The sequence below is a fragment of the Rutilus rutilus genome (assembly GCF_951802725.1).
Source record: "Rutilus rutilus genome assembly, chromosome: 11".
In the NCBI taxonomy this organism is placed as follows: Eukaryota; Metazoa; Chordata; class Actinopteri; order Cypriniformes; family Leuciscidae; genus Rutilus; species Rutilus rutilus.
Window position 1 is genome coordinate 6994756 of NC_140216.1, and position 21134 is coordinate 7015889.

General features: G+C 36.5%; 2 protein-coding genes across 4 annotated transcripts in view; one reads left to right on the forward strand and one right to left on the reverse strand.

Moving 5' to 3' along the window:
* dlgap3 (discs, large homolog-associated protein 3) overlaps window positions 1–5393 on the reverse strand; it is a 185464-nt gene extending 180071 nt beyond the window's left edge. For all 3 annotated transcript variants that reach the window (XM_084422615.1, XM_084422612.1, XM_084422613.1), the window contains exon 1: window positions 5287–5393. The gene's annotated coding sequence lies outside the window, so the exon portion shown is untranslated. The remainder of the gene's footprint in view (window positions 1–5286) is intronic.
* A 7360-nt stretch (window positions 5394–12753) lies between these two features.
* On the forward strand, window positions 12754–16668 carry gja4 (gap junction protein alpha 4). Its single transcript, XM_084422763.1, has 2 exons — window positions 12754–12850; window positions 15147–16668. The coding sequence occupies exon 2, from the start codon at window positions 15150–15152 to the stop codon at window positions 16194–16196; it is 1047 nt and encodes a 348-aa protein (XP_084278889.1). The 5' UTR covers window positions 12754–12850; window positions 15147–15149; the 3' UTR covers window positions 16197–16668.
* Window positions 16669–21134: the final 4466 nt, after the last annotated feature.

Consider the following 21134-nt stretch of genomic DNA (forward strand, 5'->3'; position numbering starts at 1 on the left):
GTTTATGAAAAGTGTGGTTCTGCCACATGTACATTTACTTATTTGCAATATATTTATATATATATGCACAATTCATAGATTAAATATGGATTTGGAAAAAAACATCAAATCTTTCACGTTTCATCATATCTGTATATATGATTTCAAGTTTCATAAATATCTTATGCTTCTATAGCTGTAAATACACCGCTTATATTTAGAAGCTTTCGGTATATCCATATTGTACATTTCAGCATCTACCCAAACATACCATAAAGTGATTTTTTTATGTACCTGCAAATGTTACATACCAATACCTCCGTTTAAACAATGAGACTAAATTAGACAAATATAAAACTGGGAATCAACAGAAAATCATTTTGCTTTTCATGGTTGGATAGGACAAAATCATGGAAAAGATATCTTTTATTTATCATTTTGCATCTGGTTATATATTCATGTAAATCTTTTGTAATGCATATCATATTATACATTAATCTAAAATGCAACCATCTTCACTAGTTGTCTCAGACTTTTGAACCCCCACTGTATATTAAACAGACGCCAGAGAGCCCTTTGGGACAGTAATAATCATATTTCTCAGCTGCAGTCTGAGATGCAAGTGAAAAAAGGGTTCAGACCATAAGTGCAGGGCAGATCTCATAATAACAACATAATTAGAGCGATGAGCATATCATCTCATAAGTCTATTGATCCATGATTAAAACCATTTATAAAATCCAGACCCTTTGCAGAGCAAACAGAGAGAAGGTATATAAACCCCACACATGCATGCACACAAATGAACATAATCAACCTCCATAATTCAGTGAATGCAAATGTGTTAATATGTTTAGAGTATGCAAAGCTTGTGCAACAGCAACAACAATCATGCACAGCCATGTTTCACTACATTTCCCCACCCTTCTACACTCTCTGCACTCGTTCTCCGTTCACTTTGCTCTTCAGTCTTCCTCTGATGTGTGTGCTTCTCTGCACTGTGCTTCAGGAGCACTGCAGTGCTCAGTTAGACGAGCTAAAGGCAGCTAGGTTTGCTCGTAAGCGTCCGCTGCTTAGCTGGGTCCAGGGTCAGTGGGGCGAAAAGAGCCGATGCAGAACCAGATCACAGAGAATAGCAAAATACATGGACAAAAATTTAATTTGTTTTATCCATGCACATTTTGTACAAATTATCCACCATGTCTTTAAGCTTCTAGCCTTATGTTGATGTACCCTGATGTATTGGACTCGTTTGATGCTTACTTAAAATCGGGATCTTTCCACATATTACATCATTTTTTTCTTTTTTCTTTTTCTTTAGCGGATCATATGTGCTTCGATTTTTCCTTTTTTTTTTGGAATAGACAAATACGTTTTGAAGACTACATGGTTATGCACGATCATTTCTGTTATGGATTATCAATTCACCTAATCAGGCTCTTTTATTTTTAACATACTCGGGAGCTCAGTTTAAAAGTCTTCTTTGGAGGAATCTTTTCCTGATTGATCCTTACAACAAACCATCAACGTGATTATTATAATAATTACTTACCACTCAAACAATGCCTGCCAACTCCTCATGTGTCTATGAATGGCACTTAGTCATTGGCAAAGCTGATCAGAGCCATTCCCACCACCCAGAATAACAAGTCTTAATCATACAGAAAAGCAACCGCATCATCCGGCAAAATGGCAGCACCATTCCTGCAAATGTTAACACCCTCTAAATGTTAACATTAGATCCAAAACTTGATGAACATACAGTATATACATTTGGAAACATTACTATTTTTAATGTTTTTGAAAGAAGTATCTCACACTCATCAAGCCTGCATTTGGTTGATCAAAAATACAGAAAAAATTTAATATTGTGAAATATTATTACAATTTTAAATAAAAGTTATGTAAAATAATAATATGCTGATTTATTATCAATGTTGGAAACAGTTGTGCAACTTAATTTTTTTTTTTTTTTTATAACCTGTGATGTTTTTTTTCGGGATTCTATGATGAATAAAAAGTTTTAAAAAGATCTGATTTTTTTTTAAATATAATCTTTTGTAACAATGTAACACTACTGTTCAAAAGTTTGAGGTCTGTATTTTTGTTATTTTTTTAAGAAATTTGTACTTTTATTCAGCAAGGATGTGTTAATTTGATAAAAAGTGACAGTAAAGACTTATACAACAACATTAGTATTTGTAAAAAAGTATGGTGGGTTTGCTCCTCCACCATGGCACTCGCTTGTATGGCTGGAAAAAACTCTCAGCCAATCAGATTCAAGTAACAAAAGTTACTGTTGTATATAATATAATATAATATAATATAATATAATATAATATAATATAATATAATATAATATAATATAATATAATATAATATTGAGAAGTAGAGTATTATTTACTGAACATATAACCATTATATAAGCCAAAGAAAATGCTCTGAACATATACTTTCCTTTCTATATTCAGGAATGGCTCATAAAGCACTCAGATAGTAAACTCCTTTCATGATAAGAAAAATGTCCTTTTTATTATTGGATGCTCAATGTGGTTTATTGTGTGTCAGACAGAAAGGGGTTTTATGCGGCACATTAAGTAAAGATCATACTTTAAACAATTTTGAAAAGAAAGTGCATAAAATGTACCTACCCAAAAACTCTCATCCGATGTTTTATGCACCATTTACACGTGATGGAGAGAAGGTGCACATTTTTCTCTTTTCAATTAACAGTTTGAAAACACAAACACTTGCATGAAATTGAACATTTACGCCAGATCCGCTTTTCGAATGATTCATTCTGCTCGTATATGAGTCCCAACGTGTAAATCCACGACCTCGTCGGAGAGAAGCTTCCTAATCAGTGTGTCTGGATACGGCTACAGCGCTGAGTGCTTGAGTTAAATCAAGAGGAATCAGGAACTAAAGGAGGAATCTCAGAGGGGATAAGTACTCTCTGAATCCGAGTACAGATGGGGTCTTGCATGAATGTGTGTGAAAAAGCTGAAGGAACTGATCTGTAACTTGAGAGCATGCGGGAATGTCTGTTTAGCTACTACAAACTTCACAGTGGTGGTCAAAATAAAAATGGACATGCTGAGAGCCTGCAGTGTAATTCCCCAAAGGCTTCTTTTATAAATAGGCAGGGCAGTAGTGTTAAGGCAATGGTCTATTAGGAGGGAGGAAAAGTCCACTAGCAAAGCCATTTGCTTGCGCCGCACCAGTCTCAAATCTAAGCCTTTTTGCTCTGATTTGTCTATAGTAGGCCTAAAATTAAATTTAAAGGGGACCTATTACGCCCAAAGTCTTGATTTTGGTTTTGAGGTCTCCTAGAATAGGTTTTTATGTTTGAATGTTGAAAAACACATTATTTTTAACATGTTTTACATTATTGCAGCACCTCTCTTCGCAGTCTGTCAGTAAGGCTCTGTTTAGTTCCTGTCTCAATGAATGAAGCCCCTCCTCCTGAAAAGCGCGCTGTGCTCTGATTGGTCGGCTGGACCCGTGCGTTGTGATTAGTCAACCGCTCTGAGCGCGTTTCAGAAATGTCACGCCCCTTACCATAACCTTCAGTTTCTATACGCTACTAACACAACTCAACCAGGCCTTGTCCCTTTTTTTGCATATGCCTTTGGCTGTAATTACTGCATTTAAATTAGGAATATTTTGACTTGTACGTTCCAGGAATAAAACTCAAGATTACAATCGAGGCGTTTCAGGGAGTTCAGAAACAGTGCTGATATAGAGATTAACTCCTTTTGGAGTGACTTTGTGCTTTGTTTCATGCTCAAACAGCAACATTACACACTAAAGAAAGTTGAAAATGTAAACAAGCATAACAGGACCCCTTTAATTAGCATGTATAAATTGGAAAACAGAAGGATGCCGAAATGCACCAGACATTAAATAAAACACATAATCATGAACAAACAAACAGACTTAATTATCTCAGTCTTTTTGTGACAATGAGATGAATTAAACGGATTTGGAGGATATAAATAACCAAAGCCTTTATCTTGGCATAATTAGCTCTGATCCCTTTTTTTTCCTTCCCAACAATTAGGTATATCTTGTCTTTCCCCCCAAGCACAAGCCTTTATGGCGCCGGAGTGAAATGAATAAAACACAGCGGTTCACGTGTCATTTTTCTAAATAAGGGCGAAATATAATTGAGTCAATGAGCAGTTAGTTAACCTACTTATTCAATTTGCCTCTGCTCAAGCTGCACATGTAGAAACTACACAGCACACTGCAAGCCAGTAACATCAAGACATCAAACAACAGCAAGATCAATACAAATGATCTTGTGATACGTTTATCATCTTTCTCCCCACTTCTCAGCGTTACATTCTATGTACCTGTGATATGGAAAATAGGCTGGCGATAGCTGAGTCACATTGAGAAGAATCTAGGCAATATTTTTTAACACTAAATGCACAGTGAACATTTGTAACACATGCCTTGAAGACCCTGAAAAACACACCATCATCACAGAAGCCTTTTTCTGATCCTTTATCAAGTGAGTTCATTAACTCTCCACTTACACGGCCCATGGCAGTGATCTTTCATGCAATAAACTGGGCAAGGAGACATATTTTAATCAATATCTGCTCCCAGAATCTGCTCCCATGATGTTTGTGCAGGTCACATAAGCATACGGCCTTTTTATGATGAAACCACAACCCTATAGCTCTAAAGTCTTTTCATATGATGTGTTTTGTCAGTATAGTTCAATCTCTGGAACTCTAACATCCATCTCAGACCGCAATCTGTCTCAACTGTTAGTGTGATGCCACTTAGTGCATCCTTGTCCAGAACATCTTTTCACAGTCAGCAATCAATTATTCATTAACTTAAGTTGCTCCAAGGTTCAGAGGTCCCCTATCAGCCCTCAAAGTGCTCTGATTCGAAACGCGTCTGCGTGACCAGTGCTCCGTGACAAAACTTCCAAGTGCTGTTAAGTTGCACAGCTGCAAGGGTCTGTTTCATTTAAACCCCTGTGAAATGAAGCCGGGTGGACCGGTTCATTCACTACAGGTCCTCAAGATGACCTAGTCATCTTAAAAAAGTAAAACATTGGTAGGGTATATTATCATGCAGGAACAACCATGCTTCCAAACATGGGCAATATCCTTTGAGGCATAACCCCTAACATCAAAGGCATGCTTATAATGTGGGTAGATCAGCCTACTGTGATCCATATTTGCATCCATATTATATCCAGCTTTTAACTTGCAGGGGGGGGGAGAGACAATAAAACCACGCTATTCATGCAATGCATTAAAGACGCACCCGCATTCTGCTTACCTTGCGTTTAAGTTAGCAGGTCAGACTCGCATTCCCGTACTGAAAATATTCAATATTCCTCCGGGCAGAGGGTTCGGTGCGCGTGCGGACGGTCCGTTACTCGCCGCTGTTTGAGATCCTGACAGCAGCTCTCAGGATTCCCTCTGTCCCAGCCACGCGTTTCCATTGGTCCGCGGATCTCCCCGCAGCACCTCACCGGGAGGAGGGGCAGAGAGATGCGCTCTTGCACGCGCCAACATGGAAATACATCCGAAGAACGAATCTGCCTCTGCATGAATGAATATACAGGTATGTTACAGTGGTTTAGGAGTTGTAAAATGAAAAAAAATGCGTGCAATGCGATGACATGCTGATACGGGATCTGAAACGAATCTACAGTGCTTTGAGACAAAGCAGCACTGATGCTACTTTTTCTCCTAATAGTGTGTTGGGGATTAAACAAAAACGAAATGACCAGAATGGATGCCAGACACTTTTCTGAAAAGTGCATTATAGTAGCCTAACACACGGATAAAGCTTCTGTAATATCTGCCTTAGCCTACGTCAGAGGGATATATTAAAGGATCTAAAGGAGAAGGAAAGAGATTAATAAAGTAATTGTCATCAGAACATGAGGGTTATAAAAATAGCCGGTAGTCAGTAGATTAAAATGATACTCGCATGTGGTGACAAGGGTTATACAAGACTGATTTACAGTTGTGTAAAATACAATGCATAATAATGCAATTTTCTGTGGAATCGATAATAGCCTATTTTATCTGTCATTAATGACAGATAGCCAGACAGATAGATGGATAGATGGATGGATGGATATAGATTAACTGTTATGTTGACATATGGTAGGCTAATTAATGTTCTTCTACTCAATGCTGCTGCATCACAATCATTTTCTGGTCTTTACACTATACAGTTGTCATTATAATGTAATAAACTGTAGAACTATTACAGTAAAAAAAAAGGAATATATACAACCTAAAATGTTTTGCAGTGGACATTACAAGTAGTAATAACACCAAAAAAAGAGAAAACACTCATTTTAATGTCAACACTTTAAACAATTATACAAATTGATTGGTTTTTCATTATCCTAGTCATTCATTAAAACACAGAAACCCAATCACTGGACCTATTTATTTTTTCAGCCTTGTGATTTCATAGTGTTGTCACTAAAACATTGTCACCATCCATTTAATAAAAAAAAAAAAGAAAAGAAAAGATTATCACACTTTTTTTTTTTATCTGGCTCAGACACTGTGTTGGCAGCCATGAGTGTTATTTTCACAGCCTCCGGTGGCAACTCAGACTCTGTGCAAATGAATGCAGTGTAACTTTGCAGACTTTGCAGACACATTAGCAAGCAGGCCTACAGGAATATGACTTCAAAACCTGCATAAAAACACGCATGCCTCTCCAAATCAAAGTCTTAAGTAATAAACAGCTACATATCCATGGAAACAATCACACAAAGGAGGACACTAGAATTCCTGTTTCTGGAGCATGAGATTTTAATTATGTTCAGCACCTTGGTCAGCGACCACAAAAACGATTACAAAGAACTGCTGCATCTCAGATCATCTTGAGCAACCTCATCATTACACAGCAAGATCCAATGACGTACACAGATGAAACACTGCAAATCTGACAGCCAACAGTGATGTCATTGTAATATTTGCATAGTGATTGGTATATTAAACATTCAGATGGCATGGTTCTTTCAGAGTCTCTCTCTCTCTCTCTCTCTCTCTCTCTCTCTACTTTTTTCTGGATTTTATGATGAATATAAAGTTCAAGAGAAAAACATTTGAATTTTGTTGTAACAATGTTAAAGTCTTCACTGTCACTATGCATCCTTGCTGAATAAAAGTATTTATTTCTTAAAAAAAAAACTTACAGAAAAAAAAACTTTGTGTGTGTGTGTGTGTGTGTGTGTGTGTGTATTTTTTACAATATTATATTTTATAATATTATATTTACAAATACAGAGCCTGGTGTGACTAGACCCAAATACACTTGAGTGCACTATAACAATAATAATACAAAATATTATATTATATTATATTATATTATATTATATTATATTATATTATATTATATTATATTATATTATATTATAATACATTTTCGAGTACCCATATATCCACTAAACAGAATCTCAACATAATTCCACTGAACCGGTTAAATATACTCTGATAAATACTTTCATTTATACATTTACAAGATCTTGAAAAAAAAAAAAAAAAAAAAAAAATTTATCATTGTAAAAACTTCATTAAGCATGCTTCCCATATGAATCTCTGATGCAAGTTTCAGCAATAGTGCTGAAAGCAGTGCCGCCTCAATATATTTTGCATCATTCATTCTGTACAGATTCAATTAAGCACCTGAGAGACTGTCCCTGCCACAATGCTCTATAATTGTAGATGACACTGATATAAACTATGAATGAAAGTGGTGATTTATGATGGGCACAACACATCTGGTGGAGGGTAATTTTAGTAAGTAAATGATTATTTAGAAAAGTATTGTGTGGTATTGACTTTAATTTCTCCTTTAGTTTGAAGTTAAATATGATAGAGCAATGCGAGAGCAGCCCCATAATTATAGAAAAGAAGCCACATTTGCCATTACATGGTTGAGTAATGACTGCTTAGTGTCTGATGTGGTAATAACATAAAGACCCTTCAACCTCACACAAGGCTCCACACCTTCATAACGCAAATTTCATCAGTCAGCACAGTTTAGAGTTATTTCTAAATCACATTCAGGCTTGTATAGCACTGGTAAGCTCAAAGCTATTTCATGATTCATAAACATGGTTATATTTTCATATCATGCTCGCATGTTTGTTTCATGCGTTCATAATTCGCACACTCTGGGACAGGCAGCAGGGACATTGATATTTACTCAAGCTATCACATGGCCTTGTAATACACAAGGCACATCACAACACGTCTCCATCACACAGTGTGTCCTGGCAATGGCAGGACTGAACAAAACCAAAATCAAATTTCCACTGAGGCTTGTGTCACATCACAGCTAAAGGTCACCTCTGAATTTAGTGTGCGGTCACAGCCTCCACCTCCCATGTGTAGTTTGAACCCGAGGACAGGGAAAAAAAATGTGCTAGCTTTTGAATCCCGGAAATGTGTCCCCACACAGCTGTCCTCTGCCTCTCTTGCCTGGGCCTAAACCATTCTCCAAAACGATTGGTTGACTTGAACATTATATCATGCTTAAAATATCAGTAGTAAATATTTCACTTGAGAAGTCATCATTTACTCACACTCATGCCGTTCCAAAACCTGCTTGACTTTCTTTCCTCTATAGTGCATAAAAGATTTAATAATGTACGGATCATTCTTTTTGACGCAATAAGAATTTAAGGACACAAAAGCATTATTAAAAGTATTATAAAACCAGTTCATATGACTTGTGATTACTTGTAATATGTTGATGCTCTTATTTTGTTATGTGTTATTATTTTTGTGTACGTATGTGTACAGCACTTTGGTCAGTCACGGGACTGTTTTTAAAAGTGCTTTATAAATAAAAGAAGTAGAACTAGAACTTCTTTAATTTGCACATCTTCAGTAGGCTAGATCACACACTGAACACTCCACTCCCATCTGCGTTTCATTGGGATTGCACTCTCACGCTAATTTTCCCTATATAGTGAATAGCCAATAGTATTCAAAACCTACTAGAGGTTGAACAACTTCAGATTTTTTAAAGTCGACATTTATGTGATGAAAGTCGAGTCGAAGTCAACTAGTCGATGATGACGTCATTGATGAGCAAATAAGCCTGAACCTCGAGCTGAGACTCGTCTCGAACGCGGGTTTCCTTGTGCACAGCAATGGCATATGACACAGTGCTCTATATTTTTATTAGTTCTTTTGACTTTGGGTCGTTATATTTCTCACAGATTTCTGCTCGCTCTAAATCAGATATAGATATAGTAAAACAGTAAAGATTACATTTATATGAATGCATTAGTGTGAGAGAGAGCGACTGCATGTGAATTGCACCTGGCAGCATCTCTCTACTATTAGTGAAGCTGTGAGTTTTAGTTACTAAGAAATACATGCTAGAACTTTTCAGTTCCTAAGCTATTTTATTGATAAATCACAGAACAGAGTTCACAATACATTTCAGCGCAACTGAATGATTCTGAGCGCGCGCGATCTGCGCGTGATATGCGCGCTACTGTCTGTATGTGTGTGCATAATGCAGCAGCAGTTTAGAACAACAATTAACTTACCTGTACAATAAGCTTTGTAAAACGTGCATTCGCGCGATCAATTTTGAGCATCCAGATGGTATAATCAAACATTTCTTGTGGAGTGCTCTCTGCATGCATTTATTTGTTATTTTAACTGAAACAGAGCGTAAAAGTGGACTTCAAAGATTTCTTATCCTGTTGCGCCCTCTATAGCCCATGAATGATCAGCGACTAGTCGGCGTCAAGCTTAAAGCTTCATAGCAGGCCATAAAGTCCACTAGTCGACTAGTCTGTTCAACCCCTACTACTTTCGGCGAATTTTTTCTTACACAAATGTAAATTCCAGGGTGCTAAGCCCTACTTTTAAATTTTTTGTAAGGAACTTAAATCATACCTGGATACTCTCCTTAAATCCAGCAACTCTAAAGCCCTTAAAACTATCTCTTTTGTATGATGTTTTCCTGATTTCGTAACTTGTAATTGTACTCTCAATTGTATTTACCCCTGGCATTGATTATGCATATTCTTAGCGAAAAAAAAAAAAACTACTACTTCCGGCAAGATTCTGAAGTGAGATTCGACGGACACTGTATGGAGGCAACAAGAGAGGATTTATGAAAGGTAGTGAAGCGACGCAACTGATGCTGGTAGGTCACGTGAAAGTAACAACATGGCAGATGTAGTAGGCGTAGGTACCACCAATTTTCTTTTTAATGGCCACGTCCCAAATGGAACCATAAGTCCTGGTGATCTTCCTCTGAGTCCACACTTTCAATGCCATGCCACTTGGACTGACGGGTAAAAGTCTGCTGAGAAGCTTTGCTTTGCCCATCGAGGGCACATATCGGCGGCAAAGGAGGCGCTCCCGAGCACCTATATCTGAAAACTAAAATGACAAATGTGACTCCCTACGGTCTTGTGGACTTAACGAACACGCGGCGGCCATTGTAAGTCCACAAGACATGCAGTGTACCATTTGGGACAGGGCCTATATAGAATGGACTTTTTTAATAGTCGCAAAGTAAATGCAAATTCGAATGTAGTACCTACTCAGACAGTATGCGATTTTGGACGCAGCAAATGAGTTAAACCTGATTTGAAAAAAATAATGAAAAAAAAAGGGGGGGGGAACCAGTGAATAACGAAGTAAATTTCAGGCTTTAAAACAATTAAAATAGTGTATGAAGTTATTAACCACGTGGACAACTTTTATGATTATTTTTTGTCATTTTGGTGCTCGACAGCATAATAATGCTGTTAACAATAAGTTTATATTATAAAATAATATGTTTGTAACCATATAAAGTATTATTAAGCATTATTAAAGAGTACTCTTTATGACACTGTTAATGCCTAGTAGATAAATAAAGTGTTCTAGGATAATTGTTGGGTATCATAAATGTTAGCACCTTTTACTGCTCGAAGCAAACATTTATGAGCTTGTCAGGGTGATTGACTGTCAATTTAACCAGCTTTTAGGAATGCTTTCTTGCCAGTAACCTGCCGGCAGATTAAACAGAAGTCTTTATGTCAGTAACCTATCAGCATATTGACAGTTTTTATGGTGCAGCACTGATTGGAATGGTTCACTGGAAAACTGTTTCTGCTTTCTGCAAATGCTCGGTACAAGCAAAAGACGACCGCGGGGAATAAACACTCAGGTCGTTAGTGCATATAAAAAATGGAGGGAGTCAAAAATAAGAAATAATGCGCCAATATTTCACAGGGTTATCTAGGAATTACCAGATTTCCCTGCTACGGCCTGTGCTAACTGCAGCCTACTAGAATGTTTTCAAAATGCAGTAAACAATGGAAGAGGATGAAAAACATTATAAGAATGAATATTTCATATGTGCATGAATTATTAATATTATTCCTCCAAAAATGGCCCACAACAAGCTCTTCACTTTAAATTAAATAATCACTTTAAGCAGATTGTTTTTCCCAGAGCTATAAACTTAAGGATTTAGTCAAGAAAAAACTAAACCCATGGGGACATGATAGTTACCTTAAAAGATAAACAATTCTTTTATAAGCAAATGCACTGTGTATTATGGAATGTGGATTCAGCTTACTGTTGATATGGGACTGTCTGCTTTATGTAATCCATCTAAAACACTCTGGCCATCAATTTATTATGCCTTCCCAGGCTAAAGATGCGCAACATCTCATTTCACATCCTGCATGGGGAAGGACAAAGATCAGTAAATGCTAAAATTGACAATTAAATTACAGTCTGGCCTAGGAAAATCTTCACCCCATTCAGCAAAATTTTATTAAAAATGTGTTAAAGATTTTGTAAGCATATTGTAACCATAAGCGTAGTCAATTGTTTTATCAAGTGATAAAGCAATTTACCATAATTTTTAGCCAGCCTGTCATACAAATAAATTATGAACACATGCAAAAACGAGAGAACCAACAAAATATTTATAACTGATTATGTTGAAGTCAATGTATGCTTTTTTGCAAAACAAACATCTAGCTGTTGGTCACCTTTTAAGCCAAATCATTTTTCCAGATAAATACCTTAAACAATATAAATATAAATATATATATATATATATATATAAATATATAAATATATATATATATATATATATATATATATATATATATATATATATATATGGTCTAGTCAAACTTGTTGGGTCAATTAAAACATCATATCCGCATATCACTTTTGGCCACTACTGTATACATGAATACATTTTTAAGTAACTTTTAGTGTTTATATTCAACTACGCATCCATTGACCACTTCACCGCTAGTCTATAGGGCCTCCATGTGGTGAATGCAGAGAATACACAGACCTATTTCTCCATAAATGTTGCCGTCAATCTCCTAGAAATTAAGTTAAGGTTAAATGGAGAAGCAGAGTTACAAACCAATTACATTGCATTGCATATTTAATTATTTTAAACCATGATGTAGGCTTCTGACACTAACACACTCACACTCACACTCACAAAATAATTTTTTTAGGTGCAAATTAAACCATTCTTGTGTCTTTCATTAGGGTACGCTTAGAAATATGTGTATAAATGTATAATATAAGTTTAAAATAGGCCAGACTGTATAATGCATGTTCAAACACTGTAATTCTCCATGACGAAATTGGCCTTTGAAAGGCTCAGCACAGAAAATCTATTTTTGAATCCATCCATTCCTTTTCCTGCACAGTGTTCCTGTGGGAGGGCCACTATAAGGCATGGGAAAGTTTCCTTTCCCTCACTTGTTTCTTTTTTTTCTTCTGATTAAGCGGTTGTGCTTCGACCACAAACTCTTAAAACTCTCTCCTCACACGGATAACAGAAGATAAACATAAAACAGGGTTGACAGGTAAGACAGCTCATATATGATAAACTGTGGTTTAGAGTTTAGTCTATCGTGACAATGTAATGAGAGAGAAGCTACTTACTATATATTAAATTCAAATACAAACAATATATTTTACCTGTGCTGCCACAATATAATAACTTTTTTTTCATAACCTAAACATCAGTTAATGGTTGACATATCGGTGTGAAATATGAAATATGTAGAAATGTTTGAAATGTTGAAAGGAGATAATTATTCATATTTGAATATAGGTATGAACTTCTGAACTGTAAATTTTATACTGACTTTCAACACATTTTGGGACGGTTTTAGCTCTAATTTGTAGAAGGGAAGTACTTTTTTTTGTATATATCTCTTACTGTGGACTACATATGGCTCTGCATTATTTAAGAAAGAAAGAAAGAAAGAAAGAAAGAAAGAAAGAAAGAAAGAAAGAAAGAAAGAAAGAAAGAAAGAAAGAAAGAAAGAGAAAGAAAGGAAAAAGAAAGAGAAAGTAAGAGAAAGAAAGAAAGAAAAAGGAAGAAAGAGAAAGAAAAAGGAAGAAAGAGAAAGAAAGAGAAAGATAGAAAGAAAAAAGAAAGAGAAAGAAAGAAAGAAAGAAAGAAAGAAAGAAAGAAAGAAAGAAAGAAAGAAAGAAAGAAAGAAAGAAAGAAAGAAAGAAAGAAAGAAAGAAAGAAAGAAAGAAAGAAATTGTTTAGTGCTGTTTGATAAAGATGAATGCTGATAACCAGATTTCTGGCAGCGTTAAATGTCTGAGAACTGAATTCTGTAAATTCATATTACTTTATTATATAAGACATAATAGCTTCAGACAGTTCCTTAGGCTAAAAAGTGAAGGATCATAATCTATTTAAGATAACCCCCTTAGCCAGGACGCAGAATAATACTTTTTTAGAACAATTTTAAAAAGTTTCTGCCTGGTGTGCATGTAAGCGAATGCAAACAAACCAGTCCTCCAGCCAAAGGAAATAAGAAAGTAAATAAGCAAACAGATAAGAAGTTTGCTAAATAGCAATGGGATGTTTACACAAATGCGAATCATTTCAAAGGGGAAGGCTGCGGCCAGAGTCCCGTGGGCTTTCTGTGAAAAGAGATGGGCTTTCTCGTTAGAAGTACATGCATGATTACACATTATTAAACTCTCTGTCCATGATACTAACTCTCATTCCACAGAGGCCAAAGCTGGTCATCCATGCTTTTTCCTCGCTAACATTGTTTTGAGGGTCATTGCTGGTGTTGCTACATATACATTACATTATGCATGTTTATGTATGTATGCATGTATATATGTATATATGTGTATATATATATATATATATATATATATACACACACACATACATGCAGTTGCTTGCGAAAGTGTTCAAACCCCTTAATTTTTTTTTTATGTTGCTGCCTTATGTTAAACTACTTTCAATTTCTGTTTTTCACGTGAATCTACACTCCATACTCCATAATGACAAAGAAAAAAACTTTGCAACTTTTGCAAATATATATAAAAAAAAACAAAAAACTGAAATAATTACATTACATAAGTGTTCGTACCTATATTTGTGAAACTTGAAATTTGCATATATGTATATATTTGTATATATGTATATGTATATATATGCACACAATTAATTACTTTATCCCAAAATCAATACATTTTTATACAAGTCAGTTTAGGAATCACAACATTATAATGTATAGTATGAAAAATAGATATTTATTTTGAGATTTGCAATGGGAATGGGAATTCCCAATAAGGGAATTAAGCATGCAAAATTAAATACCAACCGATAGTAAAATATCGAAAAAAATAATACTAATATTGGCCTATGACAGAATATATATTGGGTGGTCTATAGTAAAATTTCCTCACCAACCATTGTATGCCTAATATTATATAGTTCATTAAAGCTCATTAATGTTTACAGCTTGGCATAAAATGGCTATACTAACAATGTGTGGGGAATTTTTGTAACATAGGCCACACTTCCCAATGGGGTTTGGAATCACTTCACTACATTTTACAAATTGCCCATAAAAAATAAAAAAAAATAAAAAAAAACCGATATTGCAAAAGTATGTTGCCAAATACAGCCTGCTTCAGTTGCAAGTTTTTTTCAAAAACATAATTAGTCTGTTCCCCATTAAATCTGGACAACCTGAATGATCAGAGGCATTATTCTATGAGGTGGTCTTAAGAGTGACTCATTCTGTTATGCTGATGTCTATCTGGATAATTTAGAGGAAAATCAGCATGCTTCTATTAATGGTGCACATACTCAAGCCTGTATTTCTGCCTGTGCAGAGGATGTCCAGAGCTGATTGGGGTTTTCTGGAGCACCTGCTAGAGGAAGGTCAGGAGTACTCGACAGGCGTGGGACGTGTGTGGCTGACCGTGCTCTTCCTCTTCCGCATACTTGTTCTTGGCACGGCGGTGGAATCTGCATGGGACGACGAACAGTCTGACTTCGTCTGCAACACCAAACAGCCTGGCTGTGAGTCCGTCTGCTATGACAAGGCCTTCCCCATCTCCCACTTCCGGTACTTTGTTTTACAAGTCATCTTCGTCTCAACACCGACCATTTTCTACTTTGGCTATGTGGCCTTGAGGACTAAAAATGAGAATAGGCAAGAGGAGAAGACGGAGGAGGAGGGCAGAAGACAAAGACAGAGAAAAAACAATGAGTGCAAGTTGGAGGTAATAAAGGAGGAAGATGAAGAGGGCGAGGAGAAAGAAACGCATAAGAACCGCAAAGCTCCAGAACCTCTAAAGCTAAAAGGGAAACTACTGTGCGCTTACGCAACTAGCATAGTGCTGAAGATTCTCATTGAAGTTAGCTTCATTGTTGGTCTATGGCTCTTTTATGGGTTTGTAATCGAGGCCAAGTATGAGTGCGTGAGGTCGCCCTGTCCTCACAAGGTGGACTGTTTTGTCTCACGGCCCACGGAGAAAACGATCTTTACCATATACACGCAGGTTATCGCCATAGTGTCTGTTCTCCTCAACGTTGTGGAGCTTTTCCATCTCCTCCAGCTAGCGGTAACACATCGACTAAAGAAGATCTATCAGGCAGAGGAGGAGATTAATAAACTTATTAGGGTGACTTCTTCTAGAACAACACCAGCTAAAGAGCAGCTACCATCATTTGAGGAAAGAAACCATCTCTTTCTTCCTGTAGCGCATGGCGGCTACCCTGCATCAGGGTTGGACTGGGACAAAAAAGATCCTCCCTTAACAGAGGACATCCTCCCTAGTTACTCAAATTGCATAAGCAATGTGAAACCTGCCATAAACAAAAAACATCTTCATAAAAAACACAAGAAGACAGACGACAAACCGAGACATTATGTATGAAGAGTCCAAAATGAGAACCAGAGCTCCAATTTGGGGAACAACCATGTGTAAAGGAACATCAGTGTTTTACTGTACATTGGAGAGCCAATTCCTTTGTTTAGATAGGCAGGGAAATGGCCTGTGCTTTGGGATGCACTGTCTTTTGTGATCTGTGGCCAGATAAGGGAGCCTCTCAAGTAGTGATTAGATGTGAGAGGCTCAAGGTCAGGAAATACTCAAACCACTGAGCCTAAGAGAAACAAGCACAATGTCTAAGAATGCCCAAGCGAAGGCTGGGTTTAAGTCAAGTGCTGAACTGTATGATTGATATGGTACAGGTAAGGTAGTATAATAATGTTTTGTAACACCAAAGTATTTCAATACCAACCAACTATATGTAGGACTACTATATTTAAAATGTATTTAAGAATTGTTTTATATTTCATTTAATATTTATTTTCATTCATTTCATTAAAAGATTTGTGGTTTTTAATCCACTTTTTGACTACTAAATATGATTAGCTCTTTTCTAGAGAGGTCGATATACATGCAGCATTGATGCCAATTCCACTTGGAACCATTCATGTCACCGGACTCATAATTATGCTTTGAGTATAAGTGTAATTTGAGTAATCTTATTTCTCAACAGAAAGGTATTTCCTGTGAATGTGCGAGATTAGTCACTAAATAAATAGAAGAACAAAGTGCAGTAAACAGTAAAACTATGTGTGCTAAAAATCAGGGCGTTTTTGACTACATAACATCAAGTAGTGTGTTTTTGTACAGCTAAACTAACTGTAAAATGGTCAAAACCATAATACAAGCATAGGCGGAGCGTGTGTAAGGCTTGGCAAAGCTTAGCCTTCCCCAGGCCACGGACTTGAGACTAGAGGGGAAATTTAGAGGGAAAAGTTGCCCATGAATGCTGGTCTAGGATCAGTTTTCATAATAGCCTATTCGAGAAACAGATTTGCCAAACGATCCGGTGAGTATCTGTGTTTGCGCTCTAAAGAGCGTCAATGATTTCCATTTACAACATGTTTTGCAGAATTGAGCAATGTAACCAATCACAAACATATCTGTTGATTTCTTGAACGCAATGGCCAATCAGAGGTGTTAAGTGGATTCAGGGTTCTGCAGAAATCCTCTCATTATAATAAACAAAGTGTAGACATTATGTACATAATATATTAATTGTGCAGTCAGCTTAATTGATAACTTTGTGAGGTCACGACCAACTAAGATGCAGCTTTTTAGTGATTATATGGGAAGGCTTTTTGCGCGCGTTCTGCCATGCAGTACAGTATACTTGCTTTTATGTTCAAATGATTGGTGTCAAAACAGTGGTTTGTGAATGTAGATGCTTTAATAACAAATAATCTAACAGGAGCACTTATGCTGGAATGTGTAGGTTGTGCACTGACATGTAAATTGAAACTATTACAAGGACATGTATGTGTTATTTAAGGAAATCACTAGCCTAGAACCTAAACATTTAAATTCGGTCATTAATTACTCACCCTCATATCGTTCCAAACCCATAAGACATTTACTCATCTTCGGAACACAAACTGAAATCTGAGAACTTCCTGTTACTCCACTGAAAGCTACGCAACTACCGCTTTCAAGCCCTAGAAAGGTAGTAAAGACTTCATTAAAGTAATCCATGTGACTCCAGGGGTTTAACCTCAGTTTTATGAAGCGATGCGAGTACTTTACCTGTGCAAAAAAAGTTACCACTTTATTTACAAAATATTAATTTCCAAAGCGCGTTCACGCAACGACAATGTCTGCTCTCGCGGCAATACAATACGTAATTATTTTGTAAATTATGTTGTTTTTTTTGCACAAACAAAGCACTCGCGTGCAAAGCACTTCATCAAATTGAGGTTAACTCACTGGAGTCACATGGATTACTTTAATGATGTCTTTACTACCTTTCTGGGGCTTGAAAGTGGTAGTTGCGTAAGCTGTCAATGGAGTGACAGGAAGTTCTCAGATTTCATTGAAAATATCTTCATTAGTGTGTCTTCATCTTCAACATGAGGGTGAGTAATTAATGACAGAATTTTCATTTTTGGGTTTAACAATAGTCAATGATAGGAATTATTAAACAGAAATATTACAAATGTTACAAATATTACTATGCTGGAGCCACTGTCATTTTGAGTGTCCGCATGACCATATAACCAAGATAAGCTCAATGGAAAAATGTGCCTCTAAGTTTTTGCCTTACAGGCCTTACATTCATAACCAACATAATAATGATGAATAATGAATGATTCAAATCCATTCGGATAAAACTGAACTTGCTTTTAAGTACAACTCTCTAGATATTTCACTTTGAAAGTGTCGCAAAATGTAGGCTAGCTACAAGAAGACACGTAACAAAAATTTCACCACAGGCACATTTTTTCCCCAATGTTACATAGAACTGCATATATTCACATACTGTAGTTTAACAATCACAAACTGTTATATAATTATATATAGCCTACAAAGTGTGCAGTTCCCTATTAAACACTTCATAAATACACTGAAAAGCTTTTAAAAAGCTTAATATTTATATGAACAAATGGGGAAAGTGCTTCATTACCTCACGCTGATGCTATTTGTTGGTTGTTTCAAACTATTTAAAAACTTTTTGGAGTAGATGGCCTTCCTATATCATCAAGGCTTTCACTTTCCTGCCTTGCCATGAGTACAGGACATTCCACAAAAAGCAGTCATTTTTAGCAATTTTGAGCAGTCTGAACAATGATAAGAACTTATCTGTAGCAGGAATAGGGGAATGATGAGTACATTACAAGTTGGGACAGTTTATTCCTGAAAGGATCAAATCAAAACAATACAATAATGAGACCAGTGCTCAACAGTGCTTTCCTCCCTCAAAAGGTATGTTTTGCTGGCTAATGGAAACAGTGTTTTATTAGAGGGTGTTATCTGCACTGTTGGGCTCTAGTCTATGAAAGATTAATGAGTCTTGTGCTTGTGGGGTTGCCAACCATAACCTGTAGTCTTTGCCCAATGCATAGTTCTCTCTATCGCAGCTGGCCTGCACGAACAGTTAACCTGTCATCTCTCGCCAATACAAGGCATCAGAGGTGCAACACAAGATGTGTGGGTCAGCAAACAGCTGGTGAGGACTGACCTCTTTATAGTTCCTCTCAGTTTCCAGGAAAAAGAGAAAAACAGCGAACAAGAGACTGACTGGTGGCCTATCAAACTCTCTCTGATAGAGCCATTTAGGGTGGAAAACACCTTGTTCATGGAGTGTTTCCTTTTGTTTTTCCTACCACCTACAAAAGTTGAAACGTGGAGTTGCCAGCTGCACTTTAATATGCCCGCACATGGATCAAACAGACTAGCGAACTTACTTAAACTAGGCAAACAGATGTCTGTCATTTTAGATAAGAAAAACACCAAAAGTCATGGATGCCTGCTCTTGTCAAGCCATTAAGAGGTTACTTCGCTGAATACAGTCTTTTTTTTTCGACAAAGGTCATTCTATTTGTGAAACCCAGCAGGGACACTGCCTGTCAGCTTGCCCTTAGGTGATTTGCACAGAGTTGCGCCAATGAAAATGAGCTGCCTCTCTTGCGGGCCGCTTCCTGCATCCAGATATTGTTGTTCCAAGTACCGCTGATGTGTTTCCCTTTCCCTGCTTACCAACCTCATACAACACACACAAACAGGGTTTAAAGTACTCTTATGAACTGTATGTACCTTAGAAGCTGCAGTCTGTGCTGTGCTTGGACCGTGTGTGGGCGTTTTCTGGATGAGAGGTGGCTTCGAATGGCCAATCAACCTGCTTCCCATGGGGACTTAAGACTGAGCGCCAAACTTCTTTCTGCAGGGGATCTGAAGGCCGCAGTATCAGGCAAATATGCCAGTGTATGCGGTGCAAATCGGTCACATGTACTTCCTGCCAGCTGAACTGATTAAAATCCATGTCTTCTCAGTGATAGCCACAACAAGAAGTCAAAAGAACTCCACAGAAGGAAAACAGAGGCCTAAAAATAACAAGAATGTTTAGTTAGAGCATTTCCATTGAGCGTGTTTGTGTTTCCGCAGAACCGTACCGTTCAAAAGTTTAAGGTTAATTTTTAAATGTTTTTTGTAAGAAGTCTGTTAGGCTAACAAAGATTTGAGTTATTTGAACAAAAATACAGTACTGTGAAATATGAATTGCATTTTAAACTGATTTTTCCATATTTTAAAATGTAATTTATTCCTCTGATGGCAAAGCTGAATTTTCAGCGGCCATTATCCAAGACTTCAATGTCACACGATGCTGCAGAAATCATTTTAATATGCCAATTTGGTGCTCAAGAAATATTGTTGAAAAAGGTTTAGCTGCTTAATATTTTTTTGTGAAAACTGTGATCATTTTTTTTTTCAGGATTCTTTGTTGAACAGAAAGTTAAAATAACCACATTTATTTGAAAAGGAAATTCTTAGTCTTTACTGTCACATTTGATCAATTTAATGCTTCAGTTATTGCCAAAATAAATGTAAAAATATATATATTAATAATAATACTTCCCCAAACTTTTGAACATAGTGCAGATTAAAGTGTCTTTTGAACCATGGTAAAAGTTCAGTTAGGTTCAACCTTTGTTAAAAGGATAGTTCACTCAAAACACTTTAATTCTGTCATTATTTGCTCACCTTCATGTTGTTCCAAACCTGTATGCCATTCTTTTTTCTGTGGAAGATATTTTGAAGAATACACACAATGGAAGTCAGTGGGAACCAATGTAGTTTGAACCCCACTGATTTTCAATTACTTTCTGTCCTTCCTAAAGAAAAAAAAAATTATATATATATATATATATAAAGTCATAAGGGTTTGAAACAACATGAGGGTGTGTAAAGAATGACAGAACTATCCCTTTCATACATTAGGTATCAGGAATTAATAATGAACAAGTTGTTAAGTTAACTGTTAAGAACCAT

What these genes read in the sequence shown, in the direction of transcription:
- gja4 (XM_084422763.1), top strand. Translation starts at nt 15,150, where the DNA reads ATGTCCAGAGCTGATTGGGGTTTTCTGGAGCACCTGCTAGAGGAAGGT.